Source organism: Callorhinchus milii, unplaced genomic scaffold, assembly GCF_018977255.1.
Source record: "Callorhinchus milii isolate IMCB2004 unplaced genomic scaffold, IMCB_Cmil_1.0 Scaffold14, whole genome shotgun sequence".
In the NCBI taxonomy this organism is placed as follows: domain Eukaryota; kingdom Metazoa; phylum Chordata; class Chondrichthyes; order Chimaeriformes; family Callorhinchidae; genus Callorhinchus; species Callorhinchus milii.
In genome coordinates this window covers 6,486,152-6,509,113 of record NW_024704755.1, presented here as the reverse complement: position 1 = coordinate 6,509,113, position 22,962 = coordinate 6,486,152, and the positions used below count along the sequence as shown (strand labels likewise).

Here is a 22,962-nt window from a genome sequence, read left to right as displayed (position 1 = left end):
GAGCTGTGCTGTGTGTGTGGAGCTGTGCTGTGTGTGTGGAGCTGTGCTGTGTGTGTGTGGAGCTGTGCTGTGCTGTGCGGAGCTCACACTGTCAGGACCTGTCTGTGTCACTGTCTCCCTCTCTCTCTCTCTCTCACACCCCTACACACACGGTTCGATCCCGGGTGGGTAAAAACACGCCACAAAACGCGCCGTGCGAACGCTTCGTCCGACCCCGCGGCCGATTGCACAATCTTGCGCGATTCGAGTCGATTTTCGTTCGCTTCCGATGAATGCCATTGGCTCCAAAGCCCAACTGGTGACTGACTGACTGACTGAGAGACACCAGGAGCCTTGGGATGGGGAGGAGGGGGTGTGTGTGTGTGTGTTGGGGGGGTGGGGGGGGACACACCCCGAGCTGTTCAGAGTGGAGAGAAAACACAACAAGGTTTAGGGTCTTTACCTGTTCAACTCAAATCTTGTCCAAATGTTAGCCTTTACTGGTTCGTGCAAACAGTGCTGACCTCACCGAAGGTCACAGACAAATGACTGGACTTTTTGCTTTTCGAAACTTTTTTTATATCTATATATACATTTAAAAAAAACACAACCTTTTTATGCACCGCGTTCCTGTAACGGTTTAATCCCGTAGTTGGCCCTCAGGTCACCTGGATGTGAAACAGCAATACTGGATCGCAAGAACAACAACAACTTGCATTTGGACAGTGCCTTTCACGCCAGGAGGATGTCCCAAAGCGCTGGACGGTCAGGGATCCGAACCCGATCTGGTGGTTGGGATCAGGAGGGGTGGAGGGCGGAGGCTGACTGAAGGCACGGTCGAAGAGGAGGGTCTTGAGACGGGTCTTGATGGAGGGAAAGGGAGTGAGCAAGACAGAGGGACTGCGGGATGGAGTTCCAGAGGGTGATGGCGGAGAGGAGCGCACAGGTTGGTAGGGGGTTAAGAGGTTACGGAGGTAGGGAGGAGGAAGGCTGCAGAGTTCTGGATGATCTGCAGCCTGTCAAGGGAGGGGTTGGGAAGACTGACAAGCAAGGAGTTTGCTTTGTCCAGCCTGGATGTAATGAATGCGTGGAATAGGGTCTCGGCGGCCTCCGCTGAGAGACAGTGGCGGAGACGGAGCAATGTTGCGGAGGTGGGGAAAGGAGGAATCTCTGCCCCTCCAGCAGAACTTGGAGGGGCAGAGATTCTTCCCACTTGGCTCTTGTTGACTTTGCCCCAACTGTTCTTCATGTGGTGGATAAAGGACAGTTGAGGGTCGAAGAGGATGCTGAGATTCCATATTGGCTCCGTAAGGTGTAGAGTGCATCCATGAAGGGTGATGTTGTCAGTGCCCGAGGTATAGAAGCGCTGATGGGAGCCAAGCAGAAGGGCCTCGGTTTTGTTGACATCGAACTGGAGAAAGTTAGCTCTCATCCAGAACTTGATGTCCCACAGGCAGTCTGTGAAGTCGAGGGTGGACGCAGAAAGATAGAGTTGTTATCTGCCTACATGAGGAAGATGTCTACGAATTATGTCACCAAGAGGACGCATGTAAATGTTGAAATGTTCAAAGATTAACCCAGAAATGTTTACGTAAAGATCAATGTTATGATTGCAACACATGTCAGGAATTGCATGAATGTTTGTATGATACTTTCTCTGATACAGTGATAATCTGGCCTTGAATATGGTCATTTCATCTGCAATCTGATGGATTTGATTCCATCAGATTAAATGAAACCCATTTAATGGTTAAAATTCTACTTATTTTTAAAATAAAATATTATTTTCGGTGGAAGAGAGATAATTGGGGTTTGGGGTCTCCTTGGAGTTGAGCTGGTTCCTATGTGACATCCTTGGTATTGGAATGAGAAAATCGAGTCATCTCTCTGTGGTGGTCTCCCTAGCCTTGTTCCCGAGCCATGCAGGTCTCTAGTACTCCACGTAAGGCCAAATGCTAATGGCAGACCAGCCAGTCTGGCTCACCAGCAGAACTTGGAGGGGAAGAGATTCTTCCCACTTGACTCTTGTTAACTTTGCAAACCTTAGCAGATAGGTTAGTTCTAGGTGAACAAGCAGCAAGAAGCTTGCTGGACAGTGTTCTCAATGGCAGTCGATGTGGTTTTAGATGGTTAAACTCCAACAGGACCACAATTCACACTTTGGGATCCGCATGCCTTGGCTCTCGCCAACCTGTGTCTAATATTCTCTGGATTAGGCAAAACAGAGTGTGTCCCTCCAGGGAGAGAGTCCAGTCACAGAGAAATTTCTATGTGCAGGCGGCATACATCTGTGAAATTCTGTCTGGTTTGAATACTATTAAACATGGTGATAGGTTTCTGCATGTGTCAAACACCTTGCTGATCAAAAAAATATATTTTTTGTATCACCACAGATGGTTCTTCCATTCAAAGTCCAAGGAGTCACCAGAAAAAAGAGGTAATTATCCGTTAAGAGACAAAGTAAATATCAGAGACAAGCAAGATAAAGGAGACTTTGCACTGAAAATTCCTTCAAAACTCAGCGGACAGGACTAACAAAAACAACTTGCATTTATATAGCGGCCTTCATGAGGGGTAGCGTCTCAGTATTCTTAATAACAACAAAATACAACAACAAAATTCCATTTGTATAGCGCTTTTCACATTGGGAGGATGTCCCAGGGCGCTGGACAATCAGTTTTTCGGAATAAGGAAGCCCATCTTGGAAATTCTATAATTTCTGGAATGAATTGGACAAATACTGTAGGAAAAGCTTCCCTCAAATATATTTTGTGTATTATGCAACTATGACAGGCGAAAATTGTCCAGGAAAAAAAATCATTAATCCAATACAGTATTTTGCTGTTAAAAGCCTTATTCACGTGTGTAAGGTACCCTCCCAGCAGTAACTTGGGAGTCATTTATTAAAAATAATAAACTGATTAAAAATATATGTACAGCCTATATAATTGTTTTCATTGAAAATGGGTTTGCCATTGTTTTTCCTCCCTTCTGATGAAAGCCCGCTTTGTGCAATTCCATTCTGACCTCAGCAACTTATCCGAAACAATCCAAATGGCACATTATGTTTTATTCTTTTCATCCTGTGCCTTATCACATAAAAGGAACTGTTCTGTTCTGCCCTCTGCAAGACATTTGTGTACAAAGGCTTAAGGTTAGTTGGGGAAGTTGGAGAGTTGGAGAATGGGCAGGGTGGAGAAACCAAAAAAAATTAACACTAAATTATAATAATAATCCTTGATTTGATACAGCTCCTTATCATGTCTTCAAGATGTCTCACAGCACTTCACAAAATACACTGCAAAGTGACTGTATATTTTGTGGGCGAAATCTAGCACCCAATAGTGGATTGAGTGACCAAATTTTTTTTTTTTTGAAGGGTTCATTAACCGCAGAAAGTGATGTGCCAATAGACTAACAATCAGATTCCTGCTTACCCCCTCCTACCTCTCTGACCTGCTGACTCCCTACCAACCTGCCCGCTCCCTCCGTTCAGCGGGCTCCTGCCTACTCCATGTCTCCCGCCTGATCTGCCCTACTATTGGTGGCCGGGCTTTCAGCCTCTCTGCCCCCACACTCTGGAACTCCATCCCACGATCCCTTCGCCTCGCCTCCTTCAAGGCCGGCCTCAAGACCCTCCTCTTCGATCGTGCCTTCGGCCGCCCTCCCACCTCTCTGCCTTCCCTCCCCCCTCCCCCATGCTCGGGCCCCCGACATCTGACTGTCCAGCGCCTTGGGACTTAAATGCGATTCGTTGCTGCTGCTGTTGTCGTCATTTCCTTCGACGAAAGGGAGCGCGTTTCAAGCGCTGGGGGACGCTGTCCCGGGTGAAGGGCGCGATGCAAAATTCAAGCTGCGGGCGTCCTCCCGATGCGAAAGGAGTTATGCAAAAGTGATTTTGTTGTTGTTGTTGTTGTTGTGGTGATGGTGCCGTGCGTTTGGGGAGGACCACATTGCACTTGTCCTGAGCTGGTCTGTCTCGCGCATGCGCGCTCTCTCTCTCTCGCTGATTGACAGGTCAAACGAGCGCTCCCTCCGTCCCTGCCATCATCCGCTGGTTGATTGACAGGTCTCCCAGGCTCACGCTCCTCCCCCACCCCACGCCCCCCCTCTCTCTCACTCTGTGCGTTTGGTTGATTGACAGGTCTCCCAGGCTCACGCTCCTCCCCCTCCCTCACTGTGCGTTTGGTTGATTGACAGGTCTCCCAGGCTCACGCTCCTCCCCCTCCCTCACTGCGCGTTTGGTTGATTGACAGGTCTCCCAGGCTCACGCTCCTCCCCCTCCCTCACTGTGCGTTTGGTTGATTGACAGGTCTCCCAGGCTCACGCTCCTCCCCCCACTGCGCGTTTGGTTGATTGACAGGTCTCCCACCCCTCCCCCTCCTTCCCTCCCTCCCTCCCCCTCCCGCTCGCCCCAGGCGCTCGAGCGGGCGCCATGTTGTCCAGGGCGGCGCTGTGGCGCGGGTGAGGTGCGTCGCGGCCGCGGCCGTTGCCGTGTGTGTGCGTGTGTGTGTGCGTATGTGTGTGTGTTTGTGTGTGTGTGTGGGGAGGAGAGCGATTCTCTCGCGAGGAAGGACGCCATTATCGGATTTTAACAAACAAGAAACGAGAATTGAACGGTAATAACCGCCGCGACTTGGGCGCCTCTCACTCATAACCCCCCTCGCGCTCGCTCCGGCCGCGGGAAGAGAAAAAACGCCGGCGAAACCGGTGTGGGGGGAAAAGGGGAAAAAGAGAAAAAAAATAAAAGATTTATATTACAACAGTCGGGCGGAGGGGCCTAGAGGAGAACCGTCCCGATTTTTTTTGATTTTTTTAAATTTTTTTTAAAACAAAACATTTTTTTCTTTTCTCCCATCCCCTCCCCCCTCGAGGTTTTTTTTTGTTTCTGGGGCTTTGTGTGTGTGTGTTTATGGTCGGTTATCTTTGCGGGTGTTTTCCCCCCTTCTCCCCCCTTCCCCCCCCCCATCCCGTTCATGTTATATTTAAAAGTAAAACGGTGGAAACGTGGCGGGTGTTTTTATTTAACGGAGTGAAATGGGTTCGGTTCCGTTCAGTTTCGGTTAAAAGTGTTTTTTTAAAAAAAAATATATATATATATATTTGTGTGTGTGTGCTGTGTTTTATTTTATTTTCGCGTTTGGATGCTGGCGGTTGGGGGGGGGGGGGGAAGAGTGGCGAAGAGGGGAGAAGAACGAACGTGCTGTTAAAAAGTAGATTTTTTTCACGTCAAACGCTTGAGGTTCGGCCTAAGAAAAATATGTTCAATTTGGGCTTTTTTTTGTTGAAAAAAAACAACAACAACATCGAGAAAAAAAAATCGTTCGACGCTAAAAGTCGCGCTGTTTAATGAACCCTGTGTTTGCTCCCACACTCCCCACTCCCCCCCCAACTCCGCCGCCGCCGCCGCCGAGGGCCCGAGCGAGTGACTTAATTTGGGGCAAATTGCATGGAACAGCACACGCAGAGTCAAAAGACGGGTTTAATTTCACGGGGGGGAACCTCGTTGCGAACCGACTTCGCGGAGTGAGGAGTTAAGTTGAAAATAAAAGTGGTTTTTTTTGGGGGGGGGAAAAAAAAGAACAAAAACTTACCGGTGGTTGGTTGACGGGGTCTTTTATTTACGCCCCCGCGGGTGAGACGAAAGCGCCGCCCCCGCGGTTCGCGTTGTGCCGGTTGTCCGCCGCCGCCGCCTGTCTTTCGTAAAAAGTGCTCGAGGCTGCGAGTTTGCGAACGCCGTACGAAAAACTTGCGAACGCCGTACGAACCCCCCCCCACGTCTCGCAGAAATCGTGGACGGCGCCGCACACGGCTGCCGCAGGTCGCCGTTTGCACGACCGCTCTCTTGACTGTACGAACCGCACAGGTTATGCGTGCGTATACTATACGGGTATACTTCAGCACAATTTACACGAAATTCTTGCAGCAAACCTCACCCCCACCCCCCCCGCCCCCCGCCCCTTTATTCATATCGATGCATTCATTTCAGTGTTTTGGGAGCATTGAAATATTGCAGTTGCCCTGAACTGGTGCAAACAATTGTCCTCCACAACCATTGTAGCAGAGTTGACAGCTTCAGGACAGTATGTGTTGATCTGTCCTTCGAACTGTATTGATTTGCAAACGTGTTTGCATAGGACATGCCCCACAAGGGCTTCTAAGTTGCATTATCTTTGAAAAAGCGCCTCTGCATAATCAAGCTGTACCTCACTGGTCTAACAATAAATTTCAAGAAAAAAGAATGTAAGCAAAAACCGTTGCCCCTTTTTATGGAGAATTCCCCAGAGAAATTTTCCTGTTGTAAACAAGTCCACGCCTTTATCACCTCAAGGCTGGACTATGGGAACTCTCTTCGCCGGCCTTCCCGGCACCTCCCTCCACAAGCTGCAGGTCATTCAGAACTCTGCAGCTCGTGTACTGTCCCGCACCAGGCTTCGGGACCACATCACTCCCACCCTCGCTCGCCTCCACTGGCTCCCCATCCCCCAGAGGATCGAATTCAAGATCCTCATCCTCGCCTACAAGGCCATTCATGGCCTCGCTCCCTCCTACCTCTCCGACCTACTATCCCCCTACTTACCTGCCCGTACCCTCCGTTCCTCTGGCTCCGGTCTGCTCCACACCCCCTGCCCCAACCGCCCTACCATCGGTGGCCGGGCCTTCAGCCTCTCAGCCCCGAGGCTCTGGAACTCCATCCCCCAGTGCCTTCGCCGCTTCCTCCCTTTCCTCCTTCAAGGCCGGTCTCAAGACCTTTCTCTTTGACCGTGCCTTCAGCTCCCCTCTCGACTCTCTACCCCCTTCTCGCTCCTTCCCCTCACCCTGATTATTTCCCCCCTGCATATATTAAATATTAAATGCGTATACTGAGCTGTTCGCCTACCAGGCAGTTCACAAGGAGTTCCTACTATCCACTTAGAGAGGGCTCAAACAAGTGCTTGTTGGATGTCAAATGATGAACTAGGGAATGTCAGAATTGGGCCAACCTTCTGTGGTGATCTCGGTAGTCCATTTCCTGAGCCAAGAGTTTCCATGTGTAGGTGAGATGCATGGGATTCTCAGTTTGGTTCGAATATTGTTAAGCATGTGATGGGTTTCTGCATGTATCAGACACCCGGCTGACCAAAAAAGACCTGATGAAGACTGTCGCAACAATAGAGTGAACTCTTCTGTCCTTTATTACCGTTATCTGAAACTTGGAGGGCATTGGACATCTGAAGGAAAACTACATCATTGATGTTTTTACCAACAGTTATGCAATACAGAGAATATAATTATTTTGCAAGAATCCTTTCATTCTTAGAGATTGAATGAAGTTGAAACATTAGATAGTCGTGTGAATGCTGCAGAATGTTACATTTCTCCCAACAATTGTTAAAAACTTGCAGTGAGAACATAATAGTAAATGGTTGATGTGAATAACATGGATGCAATGCGGTCCGTTCAGATCGCATTCCCATCGTTTCTAAATGTAATTTGAAACTTAATATTAAATTACAGCTTTGTTAAAAAGATTAATTGAAGCTCCTTTAGTGTTGACTGGTGAATTGGTGTATTAAAACATTGAACACTTTTGTGGTGGTTGTGGAGGGATGGTTGATCGGGGAGGGGGAGAAATGAAGGATCACAATTGATTCCAATCTTCACTTAACGTCCGGCAGTGGTCGTTGGACAGTGATCAGGACAGGGAACCTTGAGTTGAATTTTCCTCTCCCTAATAAATGTGAACTAAAGCTGATTGTGGCGTCTTTAATGAATACCTGCTTGAGATTTGTTAAATCAGGATAAAATAGAAATTGAACGTGTAACCTTTTGTTCTATGTGTCTTTTGGTCATCGGAGGAACATTTCAACATATTTTAAAAGGCATAAATTTCATCGTTGTTGGCTTCTTACTTCAAATGTAGTTTCCTTTAAACATTTTTTCAATAAAATACAGTAATCACTTTCAAAATGCTGGATACATACACTTCCGTTTATTCCAGTGAAGCACAAACATTGTGAACAGTGCTCATTATAGCATAATTCTTACATGCTCCTTTTCTCATGTATGTATATTATTGCTCATGTAGAACGTTAACAAAACCATATTCTATCATTCTGCAGTACAACAACTTGCATTTATATAGCACCCTCCAGACAGAGTAGTGTTCTGGAGCACTTAAAGTACAGCATGTTAGTACATCAATGAGTTGGCCAGTGGACAAACCATTTAATGATAACAACGTAGATCTGTGGCAAGCTGTGAGGAAGAAGGCAGGAAACTGCAGAGTGAGCAAATGGGCGGTAGATGCAGTTTAATGTTGAAAAATGTGAAGTACTGATTATGCAAATCAAAGTTACATTTATGTAGTACCTTTCACGTTGGGAGGATGACGGCAAACAAAGGTTGGACAATATTCTCAATTTTGAAGTTCTTAATGGTGTTGAGGAATAAAGAGACCTGATGATTCAGGTATATAAATCTTTAAAAGTGGAATGAATTGTAGAAAAGGCCATAATACTGCCGAGAAAGGGCATATGATGAATTCGCAAAATTGGCTATTGAAGCAAAGAGCATAACATTTAAAGAGAATTAGATGACCGTTTAGGAGGAACAATATAAACGGTTGCGTTTCGCCCACAAAATATACAGTCAATTCATTTTCAGTATATTCTGTGAACCGCTTTGAGATGTCTTGAAGAGGTGAAAAGACACTAGATCAAATGCAAGGATTATTATTATTACACGGTAACAATAGACCAGTTAGCCTAATGTCTGCGGCGGGTAACCTTTTAGAAGTAATAATCACTTAGTGGCATGTGTTAATATAATAATTCTTGCACTTGATATAGTGCCTTATCACGTCTTCGAGACGTTTCAAACAGAATATACTGCTAAGTGAATTGACTGTATATTTTGTGGGTGAAATGTGACAGCCACAGCAGTGTCACACAAACAAACGTGGATTGAGTAATCAAGTTATCATTCTTTTTTGAAGGGATTATTATCCCCAGAAAAACAATCTGCCAATCGACTAACAACTGGGTTCCTAGTTACTGCTAGGTAAATAGAGGCTTGTGTAGTAAGGAAACTTGACTAATATCTCAAACAAGAGGGCCTGGGTCTGATTCCCAGGCAGTGCGAAATAACCACTTAACCACAGGACTCTCTGCTAGCTGTCAATATGACATCCAGCATGGAAACTCTTCTCATGGAGGAGAATGGGACTTATGGAATTGCTCTTTCAGATAGCCAGCAACAGAACAATGAGTAGAAATATATTTCTGTGGTTCTAGGAAATTGGGATTCGAGGGTAAGTTCCAGTGGAGCTAGTACTGGGACAAGTTCAATGGGCTGAATGGTCTCCAATGATGCGATTCTGAGAATCTGAACCACTGTAACATTCTGTAAATTAAAGTTGAATAGATTTTGAATAAAATAATCAAAAGCTTCAAGCATTGATTTCCAGTTACATATTCAGTGGTATCCATGATGTTGAAATTAAATAGATTGTCAGTGGAGTCTTCTATTTTGTTCACCTGAAATAGCTGCCGCCACCTGAACATAATTTAAAAAAAAGTGTTGATCTTAGTATGGAATCTTCATGTTCTTTCACATTAATCGTGTTTAATTTTTGATTTGTTTCATTTCAGTGAAATAATTGTTTGGATTGGTGGTTACTTCCTGGTGGTAACCAGATGATGTCAGAACACGATTTGACAGATGTGGTTCAGATTGCAGTTGATGACTTGACCCATGATCAAGCAGGTGAGCTGAGGTAACAGCAGAGCGCTTTAAAGTGATACTTTCAAAATAATGTTGAACCAATATTTAAACTCTTTAAGATCTTAATTTTATTTTCATTGTATGAAACTTGTTTTTCACAACAATAGTTGTCACTATGAAAATGTAAATGATACTAGTTTTCCAGGCTTTTGTGGTATATAATGTGAAGTTATAAATTTTTTTAAAATCTATTTCAGAAGTTTTAGAAAATCAAAAGCCCGAACATGGGATTGTGGAACCAACTCTGAAACGTAAACGAGTCGAAGTTTCAAATGGACATCCTAGCCAGGATGCCACAATAAAGGTAAAGTTAGAAGGGATCGTGAGACGGTCGTTTTACAAGGTCAATGATATTAAATTGGTTACTTAAACCAGTGTTCAACTAGAAACCAGCACATTTTTGGCAAGTTAGCATCAACTATTTTAACATCTAAGACGATAAATTGCTCTTGAAAAAACATTTTCCTCTAGTTTTAAATGCATGAAGAGATGAGATTCGTTTACTGAACTTCTTTTGTGAACCTCAACTCATCTCTTTGTATTGATGTTTACTGTTTCATTCAAAATTTGATTATCTTTCTACATTTGGTTGATTATGAGTTTTTTTAAAAAAAAAAATAGTCATTTCTTCCCTGTGGGCTTTGATGACTAAGAGCATGCTGCTTTTGAGCTTGACACTGGGAACACCCTGAGATTATTTTGCATGTAGTGAAATACAACATTGACTTGCATTATAACTATATCTCATGACGGCTAGAGTCCCAGAGCGGTCGATGGTGGCGGAGTACGACATTGAACCAGGGGGAGAGGGAGGTGGCTGTAGGCACGTTGAATAGGAAGGTCTTCAGGAGCGACCTGAAGATAGGGAAGGAAGGGGCAAGGTGGAGGGGAGAGATAGAGGAAGAGTGTTCCAGAGTTTCTGGGCATAGTGGCTGAAACATGAAGCTTATGAAGGCAAATCACGATCTGGTTGCATGGACTGGATATTTGTTTTCAACTTCAATTCCAGCAAAGACCATGATTTCAGCAGCAAATTGTCTGATTCTTGTCAGCAATAATTTAGGTAGAGACCTAAACTTAATTTTCTTGTGCCTATTTTTCGAAATACAGTTCCCATATATCTTTACATAATCTTATCAGGTTGTTGCATTTTGCTGTTGTAAATTTTGACTTATTTGTTTCAATGTAACTTTTTATTAGGAGATCTGATAAAAAAGCAATTGGATGCGTGCAAAACTTTAGTATTCTGTTATATTGATACATTTACCAATTTATACCAAATTATTCAAAAACAATTGGGGCTTGATCTGTCACATGAATTGTCCCAATTCCATGCCTCCTTATGTGTTTTCATTCTTTCTAACCGACATTGGCAAAGTAATTCATGCTATACTTAATGTAATCCACTAGATGGTGAGTGTGCTTCATAGCTAGGAAAGGTATCTTGTTACTAAGAGCCTGGTTCTGAATCTTGCGCAGAATTTCTCATCACCCTGGAACAGTGTTTACCAGTTCATAAGTTTGACGTAGAGGAAGTCATTTTTAGCCCTTTTAATTCTGATTTTTTTTGTGTTATTCATTGGGTGTTGCAATTTTTGAAAAGGAACTTTAAAATCATGATACTTGTGTTTTATTCTATGTTAGAATACACAACTGATGAGATTAAGATCTGTTGTTTTTATGAATGCATTAGATATTGTATGATAAAGTAGTATGTATATCATGAGTATCAAAGTAGTTAAATAAAGGATAGCACACTGTATTTGCTGCAACAGATTACTTAATGAATGGATCCAACCACATAACACACAGAGGAAAATGTTACAATGTGTCTTGCATAATCATTGAAACATTGAAAATATAAAATTTACAAGCAGAACTTGTAAACTTAACAAATTGAACTACTGCATTTGTCCATGTTTCAACTTAATCATTAACCTTTGTTCTGATGAAATCACTGAACTAAGGTTTAATCATGAGCAGTTCATATTTGAACTCATTGAAGGATTTATAGATAAAACCAGTGTATACAGATTCTGGAATAATAGATAGATTATGGATCACGGGTTTTTGTATGAACATTTAGAGTAAGAAATGTAATTTCAAAACATAAAGTACAATGAACATGTGGTTTGATGACATTTGTAGACCTTGTTGTTGATTATCCTTTTCCTTTTTTTTACAGTCCATTCTTTTTGACATTAATCAAGCCATTTGTTTACGTCTTGATAGTATTGAAGCCAAAATCCAGGCTGTGGAAGCAACATGTAAAGCTATTGAAGAAAAAATAGACTTGGCTCTTAACAAACAAAATAGTCCTATCCAGGTTCCTATGGTGGCAGGGTCTCCTCTGGGAGCAACACAGACATGGAACAAAGTCCGCAGGTATGCTGCGGACTGTCATTGAGGAAGTTTGTTTGTACACCTTTGTTTTTTGTAAGTTGAGTTGTACAGGAGGTCAGAAATTAAATTTAGAGTTAATTTCACAAAAAGTTTTTTTAAGTGCAGAATTTAAATTGATTGAATTTTCCAGACTTATATAATGTACAATATGATATTGTATATAATGTACAATATGATTGACTATTTGTGTTTGATAACATGAACATATGGAAGTTGATATTTGTTGTCAGTAAAATGGTGTTGCTTTGATAGTCTGCTTGTCTATCAAGCTATATATTGTAAAGACACTGTTAACCTGATATAAGTTCCTGGACCCATGAAAGCTAGATTCATGTTACCCTACTTTTCATATAAAGAAATTGGTACACCATGAAGAAGCTTTAAAAGTGGAGATTTGCATAACTGACATTTTTGCAGTTGTTGATATAATTAAAGAGAGATGAGTGATTTCAGATCCAATCATTGTCTTTATGTTGCAGTGAATAGGTTTTGATTGGAACCCAGTTCTTCGGCAGTTTTCTTGTCCACTTGTCATCTATGTTGATTTAAGAAAACAAAACTGTATATAATTTTAAAAGTTAAATAGATTTAACATTCACAATTTATGTTTGCATTAGAATGGATGGACATCTTGCTGTTTTCCAGTGCTCTGCCAGTATTAGTTTTTAATCTAGCTGCTAAGAGAAACTTGACACTTTACTGTAAGAAGTCTTCTGGCAATGATGGAGTCCTTCTCACAACAGCATCATTGAGTTCAGAAATTCAGAAGGGTGGGAGAATCAAAACTGTTCAGCTACCACTTGATGGTCTTTTTGGCCACCATGCCATTTAATTTTTTTAAAATAGAAAACTTAGTCAGATGATTATGTTCCTCAGATTAATGCATATTTCATACTCCAAATGTCCAACCAAATGTCATGTATACTTGGATCAATTTGCACGTTTTTTCACAGAATAGATTCATAGAATGTTACGGCACAGAAGGAGGCCATTCGGCCCATCGAGTCTGTGCCGGCTCTTTGACAGAGCAAGTCACTTTCACTAACCCCAGTCACCAGCTTTCTCCCCATAAACCTGCAAACCCGTCTTCCCCAGGTACCTATCCAGTTCTCTCTTAAAAGCTGTTATTGAATTGGACTTCACTACTCTTTCAGGCAGATCATTCCAAATTTGAACAACTCGCTGAGTGAAAAAAATTTCTTCTAACCTCCCCTCTGCTTCGTTTGGTAGATATCTTAAGACTGTGACCATGGGTCACAGACACACCTACCAGCAGAAACAGCTTTTCTTTACTTAGCCTGTCAAAATCTTTCATGATCTTGAAGACCTCTATCAGGTTCCCATGTAACCTTCTCTGCTCTAATGAGAAAAGTCCTAACTTCTCCAGCCTGTCCTCATAGCTAAGGTTCCCCATTCCTGGTATCATTCTCGTGAATCTCCTCTGCACTCTTTCCAGTGCCTTTAAGTCCTTCCTGAAGTAAAGTGCCCAGAACTGGACGCAGTACTCCAGCTGTGGCCTAACCAGTGTTTTGTATAGATTAACCATAACCTCCCTATGTAGGTTAAAACCATTTCTGATCAAAAATTTAAATCTTGGGACTGCAAAACATTTGCAAAGTTATAGCACAAAAAGATGGTGTGAAAGCTTGAAAATTCTGCCTGATTTGATAACTGTTCACAGCTGTTGAGGTATAGAGAGAGGGACATCTGAAATATTGTAAGTCCAAGGAGCGCCTCAGCGACTTCAATTTTCTAATTCTCAAACAAGAGTTGTTTGAGGAATTAAAACATTCGTAGTGTTTACTTTTTGGATGCTTTGTGTTGTATGATTATGTGAGATTCTATGTTTAAATTCTCTTCTTTCTCCGATATTTCTTGCAGCACTGTACCGCAGATGACAGTAATCTTAAATCGTGATCGACAGAACCCTGCTAGTTCCAAAGTTGCTGGACAGGATGAGCATTTGAATAGAGGAACTGATGCTTTGGACAGTGTTCTCAACAAGTAAGTAAACTTGACAGACTGTTCTTCCTCTTGTTTTATTGTATCAAAATTAATTAATTGGATAATTTTTCTGATAATAATTGCTTGCTAATACCAAATTATAATTGCACACATCAATGTTATATAGACCCATACTATTTCATTTTTCTGTTCCTTGCTCCCTCCCTTCCCTCCCCTCACCCTGACCATTTCCCCCCTCCTCGCTCCCTCCCTACCCTCCCCTCACCCTGACCATTTCCCCCCTGCTCGGGTCATGACCCAACTGTGCAGCGCCTTGGGACGTCCTCCTGACGTGAAAGGCGCTTTATAAATGGAATCTTGTTGTTGTTGTTGTTGTTGTTGTGTTCACTTCACATGATACTTATTCAATTGGCAAAACATACAATGCCGATCGAATGTTAAAGCTGATTGACCATTTATATTTGATGATGTGATTGACAAAAGTTACAATGCCAAAGTTCTTTGACCGCGAACTTGAGTGGTGAAAATCAAGTCTGCAACTGATAAAAACATTGAATTTTAGATTAAGCAACACTGGTATACACATCTTGTACTGTATGTCGTATATCAAAGTAGCTATAAGCCCTTCCATTTTTAGGATTTTCTTGAGCAACAAATAGATGCTTTGATTAAAGATGCCAAGCAAAACAGCAAATCATTGCCTCAGACTCCTCCAACAAATGGAAATTATTGCTTAAAATGTACTCTTATTATTCATTTATGCTACGTGATTGGTTGTTGTGGCATGATCTTTGTCTTGTACTGATTTCAACAATGCATTGCATTGTATGAAGTGTGATGCAGAATCCTGCAGGCAACTTGGTACTGTGCTTTGCTTGGAGAATACGTGCAGTCAGTTCAACAGATAATTCAGTGTTGATTAACCAGTTATACTTCAAATTTCTGCATGCTACTTTTTTAAGTACCTGGAGCCTCGTGACCAGAGATGTTTGCATTCTAGCTGTGCATGTGCATAGTTATTCTTTTTCCTGATAGAGCACAGTCAATGGGCAATCCAAGAGTGTTCAGAAATACTGTTCACACTTACTCTTAGAGAAACACTGTGGCTACTACACCACTTAGTAAGTGGGACTATTGCTACTCAATCATAGTATTGCATTTCTGATTCAACGCATGTGAACCTTTCAACATTTATACATCAATTGCGATAGGAATTGTTTTATACTTAAATAAGCACCATGTTATTGGTAAGTCCTCATTCTGGTAAGTTCAAGTTGTTTACAAAAGAAGCTGAGATGTCATGGGAACTGCTTTGTGTGTCTGGCCTTTCGAAACAGAAGTATAGTGTTCACTTGGTCCAAAAATACTGGCGCGTCTGCTGTTCATAATAAGTATGAATGTACTGTTTGCATAGTTGACTTTGAAGCAGCCTTTGAAATATGTAATTGGCTGTGGGCAGTATTTGAGACTTCATATCTGGCAGTGGCTTTCTTAGTTTTCCATAATGACTATACAACCTGCAATTTGAGAAACTGTAAACACCGTCTGAAGTGAAACCTGCCAGAAACCTCTCTCGCATGGAAAAGTGAAGCATGTCAAACTGTTTTAAGCTTTACAGTGTGGAAATACCAGCTCACTTTTCACGTTTGAGATGCCTTTTGCTTACAACTAAAAATCTTTTAACAATTTGAAACCGTGAAAACTGCAAACCTCGGGAGTTACCTAAGATTCCCCTTTATAATTTAGTGTTAAAAATGTACACAATGCCACTTTTTTAAGATATGCAGTACTAAGATACTTCAAACTCTGATTGAAATAATCAAACGGATGAGGAATTTCTAGATGTAATCTGGAAATGAATGTTAAACTGTAATGTAATATTTTTTATTTGGGAGATTGCTGGCCAGAGCACTGTGAGAAATTATGTTTGAATAGTGACTTGGGATCTTGAATATTCACCTGAATAGGCAGATTCTAATATTTAGGTGCTGTATCCTAAGTCCTTAATTCTGCATAATGTATGTTTGAATAACAAGAACAAGCTTATACAAGTATTTCAATGTTTCAGCTTCTGTTTTTCACTATAACTACATTTAGAGGGTGGATTAAATTAAATGCATCCTTTTGGTATTTGTTTTTCCATTCCTAATTTTCTGCAGGTGGAGGATTTCCTGCCATGAAAATATTGGCAGATTCCGCAGGCAACTTTATAGCGGCAAATTAACATTTCTACCTGATTTTATACTGGCTGCTGTTGACTGTTTTTTGTATCTTTAAAGGAGTCAAGAAAGCAGTGCAAAAATTTTAACAGACTGTGCAATTGCAGTAAATTTTCTTTTTTCTATAGATTGATAGGAGCCACATTCGAGTCATGGAAAGGGAGGGAGGAGGATGACAGGCTGGTGTGGGCCTGTCATCCCCAAATTTAAATTAGTTTCAAGTACAGGAAAGTAAAACCTCATTAAAAGACAAAAAATGAATGTCAACTTTGATATAGACAAATTACTCTCTATCTAATTTTGTTGAGTGAAATGACATTAAGTAGAAACAACATCTTTGCTGGCGGTCTTTCAAGCTTACCAACAACGTTCGAATGGTTAGCAGTTAAACTACTTTAATAGATAATCTGTTGCCCCTGGTTTGGACGTCCTCTATTGATTAAGTATGCAGTTCCACTTTAGTTACATTTCACATTTAAATATCATTGGGAGTTTTGCTGTTATGTTATAAATATCTAATTATGGTAAACTATGCTTGATTTGGTTCTGCCTTGTTTGTTGTGCTCAGTAAAATATTGAACAGTGAATTCTACAAATGACAATTTTTCCTTTTCTATGCAAATGTAATTTTGTTGTTGTTTTCCATCTTTGATAGCAGAATTGTAACATTGCAATATTTAATACGAGTTTTGAAATGGGATTGTCTTATTCATAGAAAATAATTGGGTTATTCAAAAATAATACTATGGTTAGGCTGGCTGCTCACCTTACCTTCAAAATCATCAGTTGCAGGCTAGTGCACAGAATAATTTATCTTAATACCATAATGGAAAATTAGACTGCTGGAACAAGGTCTCATGTCAATGTAAACTTAAGTTTTGGACAGTATTCTATGAAAATTTACAACTACCGATTTATATTTGTCTCATAAAGTAGACAGAACCTTCTGTGAAAGCAGGTCTAGTTTCAAAGAAATGGAAGAAATGCCTTTTCAAACAGACTTTCATTACTCCTTGGACACTAATTTCAAAATGAGTTGTAATTTAGGTGTTCGTAGTTTTCTTGGCTTTTTTCTTCCAGAATTTGCTATGAGGCAACTTTATTCACTCATACTACAGGGCAGCCTTGTGAGAACCTACTCTGTTGAGTGCAGGTTTGCAACTGTGAAGGGGTGCTATACTGGATGAATGGTACATCTGGTTTCTGGTGTGACTATTTGGATTTCTGCGCTATAAAATAATTGACTTATGGGTGATCGGGCTGCAGATGATTTTTTGGGGGGTCAGTCTGACGTCCGAAGCATGGGTAAACTGACCACCATGTTTAAGAGTATCTAAACCAATCTGAGAGTCTGTGCATGCTACGTTCACATGGAGATTCCTGTGTTTAGAACTCATTAACAATCCCAACCCACATCAGTGAACTGCTTCCCTTGCATGTATGCGACTTAAGAGCGAGTCTTCACAGGGGTTGAAAAATATGAACGTATATCCTAACAGATAACCAATGTATCCATATAATAATAATAATAATCCTTGCATTTGATATAGCGCTTTTCACGTCTTCTAGACGTCCCAAAGTGCTTCACAGAATATACTGTAAAGTGAATTGACTGTATATTTGTGGGCGAACGCGGCAGCCAATTGCGCACAGCAATGTCCCACAAACAGTCGTAGATTGAAAATGACCAATTTATTATTGTTTTTGTTTTTTGGAGGGATTATTATTAGGCTCTGTGTGGAGTAAGGAAACTTGCCCATGGTTTCGCCCTCTGCCTGGAATTGAACTCAGGTCTCTCACTTGCAAAGCGAGTGCTCTAACCACTGAGCTACAGGACTCCACGTTTGTTTGTTCAATATTCACATTAATGAATGTTCGTTCAATATTCTGCCTCATAATAGCTGGCTTGATTATAAAAGCAACATTCCTGCCAACAAAAACTCACTAATTGGTTGTAACTAGTTAATTGGTGTATCCCTAAATCCATATCTGATTGTTTTGAATGTTTATGACCTTAATACAAACTATCTAATAAAATGATTCATTTATTTTTTACCTCTTCCTGTTTCGGACACACAAAGTTCTTCAACAGGTCGTAGACAGAACACAATCATTGTGAAGATTCCTGGCCATGAAGATAGCCATACTGAGGATGTAGAAAGTGGGTCTGAAACAAGTGATACCGTTTCAAACAGTGGTCAATCAGGAGGCCAGAACTTGGCATCCAATGTTACCCTCATCACATTGAACTCTGAAGGTAGGCATGCTATTGTCTTAAGTTATTCCACGAACCCCCCCCCACCCCCCCCACACACACAGACAGATGTGAATATCACAGCCAAACTTTCACTTCTGGAAACTCTGATAACCATTTTAGAAATGATGCTAAGGTTCATAGGAAGCGTGAGACTACAAATTCCCATGCCTTCATCCTTATGTCTGCTGCACAGCCTCAGAATTAAGTCTGACCTTGTAAACAGGCATACGGACTTAGTCAGTACTTACAGCTGGGCATAGCTGGACATCTTATATACCATTTTTAGGCAATTGAAGTTGCAATATGCAGGTCATAAAATGTGTTTTAAGGCATTTCTCATTTGTGTGAGTTTCCTGTATGTCTGGGCACTATTCCAGATGATTTTTCAAAGCGGTAATGAAAACGTGGAAGGAATGGGCCCGAATAGTAATTGAGTTCTTTTTTTACTGGAAAAGAAAATATTGTTTTTCAGACCTTCTGACCTATACCAAATTAATTTTGCTGGTCCTACCAAAGAGTGAATTTGGTCTTCGAGAAACCAGTGGAATTTCTGCAGGTGCCACCACTCTTCTTGTGCACAATTTAAATATGATGGTCGATAAATTGAAGTACTGCCACACTCTCCCATTTTAAGCCATTCCTGTAAAACTGTGTGCCTTGTTTCTATCCTGGTCCTCTATGCAGGCCCCATTGAAGCCCGAGGCATAATGAGAAGAATAGGGGAGAAAATAGAAATGGATTCAATTCATTCAGAAATTACAGTGTGCATCGAGTAGCACGGTGAAGGCTTTTCTTCTCAATTCCCCAATGGAGTATTTTTGTTTTTGTTTTCACGATGGATTATTGGCAGACAAAAGTCTTGGGGCAGACAAACTTGGAAAGTGAATCAACCTGTGTTGTTCTTGTAGACTTCCTACCAGCTGTCTCGTGTCTGTTAGACAGAGAATTGGGAACAGTTCCTCTGTCTCAGCTGGGGAATGATGTACAACATGTGAAGACTTTAAAAGGCAAGAATGTGAGATGAAAAGCAAATGTTATATGATGTAATAGGTTTTCCTAATTACAGATTTTGAGATCATTTCAAAAAGAAACTGCAAATATTATGCAACATGAGAATATATATTTTGGAATCTGAATAGGAAACAATTAATTCTTTAAAGTTCTTAACATTTCTACAGTAGTATTTATATATAAGGAAGTTCTTCAATATAAGCTTCTGGAACAGTATGGTCCACTGCTTCTTTCATTTTTTGGACCTTACAGATTGCAACATTTTGGAAGTTACTGGAGCCAAAATGTCAATACAGTATTTTAATTCCCCGTTTTTGACTTTGACCATTGGCCTAACTGGAATACCCTTTTTGAAACTCATACAGCAGAGTGAGCATTCTACAGCTATTACTCTGTCTGGACTGTTAAGTACGTGACAGTTCTGTTCATTTATGCAGGCATAATGTCTCTGTTTTGGCAGCCAAAGGACAGATTTTGTAAAATGTGCTGAATGATGTTCAAAATATACAATATACTCTGAAATGTATAGTATCATCTCTTTAAAATTTTGGCCATTTCTTTGACATTTTAGTCAAGGCAAGTGATGATTGTTTCATAATTTCTCGATCCGTTAAAAAAGTAGCGAAATGACCAGAATTCCATGTGACTCTGGATGTTAAGACAGTCAAGGTTTGTAGGCCTTAAATTTATATTGTTATTAATGACCTATTTATGTTGCACACATCTAATTTCAATTTGATGTAGAAATTCAAATTAAATAAATATAATAATTAAAAAGTAATAATAATAAATTAATGTGTGATCATCAAATTTAAGTATGTTTCTACAGAATATTGCTTTTGTACTTCTTCAAGCTTATGCTAGTCAGAAAATAAGTCAATTTTTTCCTTTATTTGTACCTTAAGAAGAAATTCAGCTTTTCATGTTTTTTTTTACCAATTTTTACCAATTGTATTAAGGAAACATTTGAAGCTTAGCATAGTAGGGATCAAATCGTTTTTATTTCCTAATCATTTGGTTCATGAGCAGATATGGCAACTGAGCACAACTGTTTAACAGCAGAAATGCTTTCCAGAGTAAATATGAACAGTATTTCCCACACTTTAAGACAGTTTTTGCTGATATTTCAAGATTTTTTTCTCAATCAACTTCAGGTTGTCAGAAAGACCTGCAGATTTTTGGATGGAGATAATTTAGATTAATTGTGTCGTTGGTCAACCAAAAGAAACTATATTTAAGTTGCTTTCTGTTGTTTTACCATCAGAGGGAGCACCGTGTTTGTGAAAGCAGTACTTTCACCATACACACAGTATTAAAAGTTCAAGTGGAAAAAATCGTTTTTTGGCTGAAGTTGCTCAGCTAGAATGATGGAAAGGTGGGGACTTTGTTTGTAGGGAATAGATACTGGAAAATGAATACAATTTATTTTAACATTTTACATAGTGCTTCTTTGCATAGATTTCAGAACAAACTGTAGCAATTAAGTAAGTGCTTCTTAATACTTAAAAGCAGCTCTGAAATGCTAACCTCCATGAAATAATAGCAGCTGCTAGAGGTTCAAGAAGAACAATGGCAGAGGCAGAAATCTTTGACCAGCTTCGGGTTGGGCCATTGTGCTGTAGTGGAGGAGGGAAGTGACATTCTTCACCCCTGTGGATCAGTCATTAAGCATTGAATGGTGTAATTACAATTTTTGACTTTCCAGCGTAAATATGAACAAATTTTTACAATGTGTTACAAATAATTATTACAAATAAACTCGCATCAGTGGTATCAGCGGGACCATAATATTTAATATGACTTACGTGAAGTACAAGTTACGGGCAAACTCACATACGTTGTATCAGCCAACTTAACACGATTTACTAAAGTTAAATTTATCTTTTGTGGCATGATGATGGGTCAAGACCTATTTTCCCATGCTTGTTTCAAATACAGCACTAAATGTGCATCCAGTACTTTTATCAGTGCAGCTGGTAAGTGCACATGTAGTATTTCATCAATGCAGCCAGTAAATCTGCATGTGATGACGAATTAAGACCTCGTTTTCTGCACTCGGTTGTGGCAATGGGAGTTAGGAGATGATATGCATGGGATTTAGGATTATTTGGGACCAAGAAACCATTACGATTTAGCCATTTATCCGACTTGTAAAATGTGACTAGTGCAAAGAAATCTTAAGTGATTTTTGGTACGAAAAAGAATGGGACTCGGGTGCACCCATGGACTTAGGCAATTATACAAGTTATGATGAGATGACTTGTGCACGTTTATATGTATAATGAACTGACAACATTCCTCCTGAGATGATGAGCAGGTGTTATGTGGGACCAGTCCTGGATGACGAATCATTTACTATTTTTTCACTCTTGTGTGCACAATTTCCCGAGTTCCACTCTACTTTTCCCAGCGGCACACTTGAGATCAGGAAACGCTCATGTAGATTCATGGACATGAACCTATATCCTACCACTCTGTGGGGTCCATCATGCACCGATCACTAACATTTAGTTATGTTTTCATATTTTTTCAAAATAATTGCTTTATACGAACTGCTCCAAAGAGCCCCGAAAATAAGGGATCAGCTGCTGAAACAATAAAGTGAATGTGTTCCAGTGAATCTCTGTAGAGAAAATGAAGTGGATGTGTTCCAGTGAATCTCTAGAGAGAAAATAAACTTCCTGGCCTTTCTGTCAATGTTGAGTTTATTTTAAGATTAATAGCTGCCATCCTTTCTCTTTTCGCCGTCTCTGTCTACACAGTTTGAACACTGTCCTATCAGTCATCATTCATCATGAAAGGGGGAAGTTAGGAAGATTTTTATTTCCCAGAGGGTTATCAGAATATGGAATGATTTGCCAGAGGTGGTTGTTTACAAAGAATGTACAGCACAGAAACAGGCCACTTGGCTCAGCCAGTCCATGCTGGTGCTTATACTCTACACAAATCTTCACCCATTCCTCTCTCTCCCATACTCTTCTATTCCCCCCTCCCTCATGGGAAGTCTAGCTTTCTTCCTCTTGAAAGCATTGAAACTATCTGATTCAACCATCTCACTGCCTTCTGAGTGAAGTAGTTAATTCTAAGTAAAGTTAATTGGCAACGTTTAAAATGATTAAGATAAAAACATGAAGAGGAAGGGTATTCAAAATTATGGGGGTTACAGCGAATTGGTATGGCTTCATTGGAGGAATAAACATTACCACTAACACATTGGATTGAATACATTTCAACAACAACTTGCATTTATACAGTGCCCTTCACACTGGATAGCGTGTCAGAGCACTGGAAATAACTTTTTTTATAATATTCCATGATTTTAAATAAGTATTGTCAAGTCTAGTAACATCTACGTAAATTAAA

The 22,962-nt window shown here is 40.7% G+C and overlaps 1 protein-coding gene across 1 annotated transcript in view; it reads left to right on the top strand.

The window, feature by feature from the left end:
• The first annotated feature begins 4,417 nt into the window (after positions 1–4,417).
• LOC103176021 (BTG3 associated nuclear protein) overlaps positions 4,418–22,962 on the top strand; it is a 47,007-nt gene continuing 28,462 nt past the window's right edge. Inside the window, exons 1-6 of the mRNA XM_042340395.1 lie at positions 4,418–4,598; positions 9,612–9,726; positions 9,942–10,048; positions 11,930–12,129; positions 14,029–14,151; positions 18,413–18,588. Of these exons, the coding sequence (XP_042196329.1) occupies positions 9,657–9,726; positions 9,942–10,048; positions 11,930–12,129; positions 14,029–14,151; positions 18,413–18,588 (676 nt within the window). The 5' untranslated portion in view covers positions 4,418–4,598; positions 9,612–9,656. The remainder of the gene's footprint in view (positions 4,599–9,611; positions 9,727–9,941; positions 10,049–11,929; positions 12,130–14,028; positions 14,152–18,412; positions 18,589–22,962) is intronic.